Here is a 7,883-nt window from a genome sequence, read left to right on the forward strand (position 1 = left end):
ACCCAGAAATTTTGTCACTGATCACATTGCAATAACGTCAAATAACCCAGAATTTTCATCACAGGTGCAAATGCTAATATTTTTACAAAATGCAAATAATATTAAAATGACCAAATGGTTCAACAGATCCAGCATTCCAGTCATCATAAAACTGACTCAACACTACTAAACTCAATTCATGTATTACTATTGACATCACATTCCAGGTTCTACTTTGATCTCAGTTCACATCAACAACACAACTAATAATATAAAGATGCCAAGCATCAACATCATAGGTTTTAGCCTAAGCAAAATCAGCCAACAACTTTGACCCCTTGCCAAGCACCAGCAGCAGCAACACATACTGCTTGGTAGCACACAACATCAGCAACGGTTCATGTCGAAGCGTTGTTGAGGGACAACATACGCCTGAGCAGCACATTGGTCTCCTGCAATTCCTTCTGGTTTATCTCTATCTGCTTCCTCATCTCCTCCATCTCCTTTTGTTGCCTCTCGAGCTTTTCATCAGCTTCTTCACTTTTCTTCTGGAGAGCATCGAGTTCACCCTGTACAACAGCTCTAGCTTCAGCTGCTAGTTGCTCCCGAAGGTCGCTTTCATTCAATGCTGCAGACTTAGACGATGTCGTTGGTTTGATGCCAATATTCTTGAGGAAACTGTTCGAGCTGTTCTTGGGGAGGGCCTGGGACACAACCTGCACACTAGAAACTGCTGTCTCACCTTCATCAACAGGGGCTGCCCTCAAAGCTTCCATGTTGGACTGAAAGAACAATGAGCTATTTTTAGTTCATACATGTATTGCATTAAAGTTAGGTGCAAATATCATAAGATGTATTTTAAAGAATATAGACAACAAGTTGTGTGCTACATAGGTAGAAGGAAACCTATCAACATGGACAGAATGAAGTACAAATTAAATGATTAATTATGTGGAACATTATGTAAACTGTAGTTTGGTTCTTACTAACAACTAGTGTCCAATGAAACAATCAGGCATCACCTTAGCATGTGGAAACAAAGTGCAGATTGTTCTCAGTTCTATGCTATCTCATTTTCAGTCAACATCCCTCAAGTGTTAACGAAACACAGTTAATAGAAGGATATTATATTAGCACTAGGAATCTGCAACTATCTCATTTGTTGTCAACATCTAAATTTTCAAACAATAATTACCTGTTGAACTAGACACAGGCACATTACTTTCCTGAGTTTAGAGGACTGAATTATGTATCATATCTCGTAGACTCTAAGTTCAGATTACCAACAACAAGATCAAAGGTTTAGTGTGTCCAAAATAGACTCAAAACCATGACTTTTAATTAAAAGTTTATAAATGGAATGAAGATTTTCTGCATTGCCATTTCAGTTGGCTTGCCTAAACATACAAGTACCTATTGTTTACTGAGTACCATTCAAATTGCAAGAGTAGCAGTCTGGTAGGACATCTTTCACAGAAAAGCAAAACTGTAGGTATACTACTGAAAACAACCTGGATCAAAATCACTAGAAAAGGCAGTAACATTACCTAGCTAAGGTAATTTATTGACCAATTATGGGTACCTAGACATGTCATTACTGATTGTGTGCATCACCATGAACCACAAGAAACAAACTCAGCTGAAGAAATTAAAGGAACCATAGGATTGAGCTAGTTAGACTTACAAGTGCCTCTCTTGCTGATTCATCAAGACCTTTTTTGGAGCTGGTATGGCAGGTCTTGAAGGCCTCCACCACATCAAGTTCTTCATTTTGGTGAGTGCTTGGTTCTGCATTGTTACTTTGCTTCTTCTATTTCAAAGATAATTCAATTACAGCAAAGGTTTGTGAGATCAAATGTAGAATAAGTTGTTTAGTGCAACTATGTACAAGGTACTCTTTACTTACATATGCATGCAAGTGTGCCACATAGCTACGAGAGCCGGTAGTCTGATGATACTTGACTTTACTGCGATTAGTCTTGTTCTTTTCACTTGTTTCCTAAAGGAGAATGACATGTCAGATGAATCACAGGTTAAAAATGATAAGATCCACTGGAAACTAAATGAGAAAGAAGACAAGACACCCGTACCATGTTCTTTGGATTTTTCCACTTTGCAGTCAGTGCATTCCACTCATCATCAGACATGCATGAAACTGGAGAAGATGTCCGAACCTCATTTGCAGGCACACCATTGAAGTACTTTTTCTTCAGCCGATAGCGCATTTGTCGCACCGAAGAGCGCAGCATATCGGTGCAAGCTTTCTTGGTTGGCTCGTCCGTTTTGTTTATGGCCAAGCGCCCCTAGTCATATGACAATTCCACATTTACTGGATGATTTCAGGTTAAGAAGATATACATGTCAACCATACAAAAACAGCAAGGCACTTACGCAAAGCTTTGACACAAACTCGTTGTAATATTTTTCATCGTTCTTGTAGTTCTTCCAATGAGGTAGGATAGGAACGTTGTCCCGAATGAGGACACCAGACTCAGATGCAAACTTGGCTGCTTGAACAGGTTCATGAGGCCTTCTTTTGCCTGGAGCAACAGCTATGGGCAGTCTATGTCCCATAGCTTTTGTCATCTTGTCCAAGTATGCTCCCTTGGTGGGTGGCCTGGGATCCCTTGGGCGTCGCTGTGCAGGAGCTACAAAACAGAAAATGCTTTTAGATGCTTTAGTGTCATGCAAATCAGCCAAAGAGATGGCATATTGGAATGACTAAGAAATTATGACTTGCCTTGAGTGTCATCCTCTGCAGCTACATTATCTTCATGTACAGTTGCCATGTCTTGATCAGCAGCTCCATTGTCATTCTCTGCGGCTGCAATGTCATCACCACCAGCTCCATTGCCTTGTTGGGCACCAGCTCCATTGCCTTGCACTGCACCAGCTGATCCATTGCCTTCCTCTGCAGGCTGACCATCTATCGCTGACAGTTGAAGCCTTTTTGATGATCTTAACTGGGCACTAGGAGGTTCCAGCTGTGAACCTTCCGGTGCCCTCACTCTCTTACCAGACCTACCTCCTGGCGGCATGTTGGGACCTGAAGCCTTTTTAATCCTCCGAGTGATGATTTTCCGACTATACCCTGGAGGGGACTGTGTAAAAAAAATCAAGTAAGCCACGTGCATTAGTAAGAATTGGCATATATTAGTGAAGTGAATTGAAAGAAAGAACATGTATATAGAAAGCAAGGGCATACATCTAAAAACCTTAGTGGGTTGTGGCCGCACAACAGATTCAGTTTCATCATCATCACTATCTCCTTGATCATCATTTTCAAGGAGATACTCCGATGTATCCGAACCCTCACTACTTGTTTTCTTGTTTGCTGATTTTTTCCCCTTGTCATTTGCAGATTGTGGTAAAGAGTTACTAATTTCAGCAGCTATTGTTTTCAGTCCAAGCGCTGCCAACATTGCATCATTCTTTGCCACGTGTTCATCCCGCCTCCTCTCATAATCAAATTTTGGAGGTTCTTCTAAGAGCAAGCAAATTGTATATATTAGTATGGTTAGAAGCTAATTAGAGAAGAGGTAGGAAAAACCAGCAGGCTGCAGCAAGCATGTATCCAGGAGCTAATGGTCAGTTGCAGTTCTCTTGGATATTTTGTAATCTCTATTTAAAAAGGAAATGCCCAGCTATGCCTAAGCCGCGGTAAGTAGAGCTGCATTGCCTCGACTAGCACCTAGGCATTTTGTCTATTTGTTTTCTGCACGGAGATGTTTTGGACATGATGTATGTAAATAAATGGACAAATTAGAGATGAAGAAAGACAAACTGCAATCATAGTACCTCATGGTTGCATGGTTTCTGATATACTAATTTTTGTTATTTAGCACATAATTACTCAAACCACCCACAGGAAGTCATAGAATACAAATGTCAAGAAACGACGTGGCGCTAGGAGCCCAACTGCCTGCCTAGTGCCTAGTGCTTTTTGAAACATTATTCATAACAGAACTCATTTGGTATCGCTTTCTCAATGAATTTTCAAACCTATTCACTCTTTAATCTGCAAGAGTGTATTCTGCATGTCATTTATCTGTTAAATTATTGAACAGGTGGATAGATTATTGAAGTTGCACAAGAATGAGAAGTATATCCTCTCCTTTGAGCAGTTTGGATCAAGGGAGGCAACATTTCTAGTTACTTTCAAGGTAATCTGCTGCTGAAACGGCATTGAAATAGCTGGGCACAAGATCAAATTGATAACACTATCTGCTTCACTGTATTTTCAGGAGTCGGCACACAAGCATGTCAGTTCAGTTTACTGACTTCCTAGTTGCATTAGAGAATGGATTTACTGACTTCCTCGAACAAATGGGGAGCGCTGGCTGGGATCAGAACCTAATCATTTTGAAAGTGCCAAAAGAGCCCATCTTGGTGTTGGAACATCAAGACCAAGAGGTGTGAGATGCTACTATTGCTTACCAATCATTCTCCTGATAATTTAAGCACAGGAAAAGAGCCCCACCTGAACTCATTCCATAATCCAATTTTGCATATATACCTATCTGCACTATTTTTTCAGTTCAGTTTGGGGACATATACGTTCAGTGCCATTGAAAGAAAGACAAAGCAAGAAACTCTGCATCTATCAGTTAAGTTCAAGAAAATAACTGCATCATCAATTTGGGGACATGTACGTTCAGTTCAGTGACAGTTTGGGACAAGTACATTGATTTTGGGGACATGATCGAACACTGCATCTAGCAGTTCAGTGCAAGAAACAAACTGCAGAGTAAAATCTGGGCAAATCTAGGAAGACAAATCGCCAAATGGTTACCTTGTTCTTGTTGTGCCACTCTCTTACTACCTCCACTCCTGGTTGCCACCATTGCGGATGTACACGAGGTGGTTGTCAGTGGTGGTCGTCACCTAGTGGACATCGTTGGTGGGCGTCAGCTCGTGGCTGTCACCATCGTCCAGGACGAGGACCCAAAACCCGCGGCGGAGATGTGGATGCGGTGACTGATGGCGGCAGAGCTCGTGGGCGGCGGCGGAGATTGGCGAAGGCAGTTTTCTTTGGCGGCGGCGTCTAGGGTTTGGGGTTGTAGAAATGAGGGGAATAGGCTGAGGGGTGACGAGGGAGTGGGGGAAACAGGATAAGCAGCGGTGATTTTGGCGGCTTTTTTTTTCAGGATCACGGGGAATGCATTTTGGCGCGTGTTTTTTATTCGGGATCACGCGAGCAAATGTATTACGGCGCTCCCTCCAGTACTTTTAGGCGCTCCCTTCTATCGTTTAACTAAAACACCGCACGAGAACTAACAAAAACACATGAGTATCACAGTGGTAAGGCAGTTTGAGTATGTCCATGAGCTCCTGGGTTCGAGCCGGTTGGGAGCTAATATTTTTTTTGTTTTTAGACTTCTTTGTGTTTATTATTTTCTATTTTTGTATGTTTGTTTTTTTGCCATATCTTTATTTAATTTATACTATATTTTTGCTTAATGATTTATACTATATCATAGTTTGGCTCCATAAACATTCCATAAAAATTTTAAATGATTCCTACAAGGTGTTGTTATACATCTTGTACAAGCATGAACAACTCTCACCTAGTGACAGGGCCATATGTGAGACATGTATCCCCTTGTGAGGATGTTCATGACCACTTTCTCATAGTTAGATAAAAAAAATTTGGCAGCATTATACACCAAAGTGAGGTGTCCATGTAAGTTTTAGTTTTTTAGCTACTTTAGGGTATGTTAACATTTATGCTTCACTATTCCAACAAAAATTATAATAATAGGAAAACTTGGTTAGAAAATCACATAGATGCACACAACGTCATAGTTTGGCTCCATAAACATCCCATAAAAATTTAAAATGATTCCGACAAGGTGGTGGTATACATCTTGTACAAGCGTGAACAGTGCCAATGATATATTTGAGAAGCAATATTAGTGCATGTCCATTTTTTCTCAAAATCATTTCAAACCTTTTTGTAACTAGAAGCAATAATATACAAATTAAACATCTACGAAAAAGTGGACCATATAGACAAAAATAAAACAAAAAATGTTGTAAAATAAAAAACAAAAAATGTTGGAAAATAAAAAAAATGTTGGCATATAAAAAATTGGCTACAGCAGGGATCGAACCCAAGAGCTTGGGTTGAATCTCGAAGGTCCTTGCCGCTGCACCACTAAAGTATTTTTGGTTATACTCCAGTCTAATTTTAGATAAAGCTATCAAAGGATCTGAACCCAAGTGCTAAGGAGAATACTCAAATGTTCCGTCGTGTGCTCCCCAGCCAAAACCACCGTCCAATCCCTCGATTTGCCACAGCCAGTGTCCGAGAATATGCAGCCCGGCGAGTCCCCCGACACTGCCGTGGCGCGCGCCGTCTGGGAGGACCTCGGCGCCCGCGCCCGCGTCTGGATCCTCGGCGCCGCCGGCGCCGGTGTCCGAGAATAAGCGGCCCGGCGAGTCCCCCGACGCTGCCGTGGCGCGCGCCGTCTGGGAGGACCTCGGCGCCCGCGCCCGTGTCTGGATCCTCGGCGCCGCCGGCGCCCGTGTTGTGGAGGGGGAGTTCGTGTTGCGGACACCCTAGCCGGTGACCTCTGGCCCTCGGCACTGCCCTCCGGGCGCCGCTGGCTGGTGCCGTATGCTGAACCCTGGAACCCAGTGACCATCTCTGCCAGACAACAACCATCCATCTTGTTATTGCCTCTGTGTTGAATTAGTTTTCTGAAATTGACGAATGCATTAGTAGTTAGCATTTGTGATACTGCAATTGTACTAGTCAGTCTCTGTCAGCAAGATGTATTGTTAGTAGTTGCTGTGTTGTTTTTTTCTATTTGCAGATTTGCTTTCTTTTTGTAGCAGACCTTAAAAACCATGCATATGTGTATGTCTTGTGTATGCTTGGATGGTCAGTTTTATCTTACATAGCTCTGTCATATTTGACTGCTGAAAGTATTCTATTATTGCCCATTTCAGGAATTCTATGGAGAGGCGCCAAACGGTGTGGCTGTGCTTGATGCTAGGATTGTGGACCGGGATAGGGACAATAGAGAGATGACGCTACAGACAAGGCTAGATGATGGACCTGGTGACCTAAAGTTTACTGAGACCGTGTAGCAACTGAATGCAAAGAATGCATTGTAGCTGTGAAATATGTAAATAGAGTTCCCACTGTTGTAAATTATGTAGATTGTAACTGATCAATGGGATTGAGTTCCCTGGTCAAATGTGAATATATATATATGAGTTTGTTCATGAATCTGAATGTGAGCCCAAATCTGAATGTGTGTTTGAGTTTGAATTTAATGTGAATGTCTTTGTTGTTGTCACCAATGTGGATGAAATATGTCCAATTCAGTTTGCATTTGCCATGTCCTATCCAACTAAATTGAATATGCCCTGTCCTGTCCAGCTAAGCCTTGAGCTAAAAAATTTTTATAGGAAGCACAGTACAATGCCATCACAGCTGCTGGGAACGCATCGCCTGGGAACCGCTGGTGGGCCACGGCGCCACGTCCTCGTCATGGGTCCCGCTGGTGTGACAACTCCACCACGTCCTTCAGGTGGGACCCGCTGGTGGGACCACGACTCGAGGTGGTACAGGAGCCAAACAATCAATGACGATTTAGTTTTGTTGTTATGACGATCCTTTTCATTTCGTCATTATTCTTTGTGCCAAAGCTACGTCACTTGTTACTAATGACGAACCTGAACATTTCGTCATAGAATGCTCTCAATTGGTGACGAAAGTATTGATCGTCACTACTGCATCGTCACAGATTAGCACATTTCTAGTAGTGCTCCCATCCTAGTGCCCCCCACCGAGGGGGAACCACTGCTTCTCTATGTCGCAGCCACTGATCAGGTGGCCAGCGCAGCTATCGTGGTCGAAAGGAAGGAAGAAGGGCACGTCCTACCGGTCCAAA

The 7,883-nt window shown here is 42.5% G+C and overlaps 1 protein-coding gene across 5 annotated transcripts; it reads right to left on the minus strand.

Annotated features, from left to right (window-relative positions):
* LOC110430787 lies at positions 80–5,099 on the minus strand. 5 transcript variants are annotated; one of them, XM_021448739.1, is made up of 8 exons: positions 4,772–5,099; positions 3,195–3,463; positions 2,720–3,080; positions 2,371–2,627; positions 2,070–2,282; positions 1,886–1,978; positions 1,664–1,786; positions 80–761 (listed from the first exon to the last, which is right to left on the minus strand). In XM_021448739.1, exons 1-8 carry the CDS (start codon positions 4,821–4,823, stop codon positions 378–380), a joined length of 1,752 nt encoding a protein of 583 aa, XP_021304414.1. In that variant the 5' UTR covers positions 4,824–5,099; the 3' UTR covers positions 80–377. The 5 variants fall into 5 exon arrangements, with proteins under 5 accessions (XP_021304414.1, XP_021304413.1, XP_021304412.1 ...); XM_021448738.1 differs by having other exon boundaries at positions 1,664–1,789; positions 3,195–3,460; positions 4,772–5,096; XM_021448737.1 differs by having other exon boundaries at positions 1,664–1,789; positions 4,772–5,096.

The sequence above is a fragment of the Sorghum bicolor genome, chromosome 10 (assembly GCF_000003195.3).
Source record: "Sorghum bicolor cultivar BTx623 chromosome 10, Sorghum_bicolor_NCBIv3, whole genome shotgun sequence".
Lineage (NCBI taxonomy): Eukaryota > Viridiplantae > Streptophyta > Magnoliopsida > Poales > Poaceae > Sorghum > Sorghum bicolor.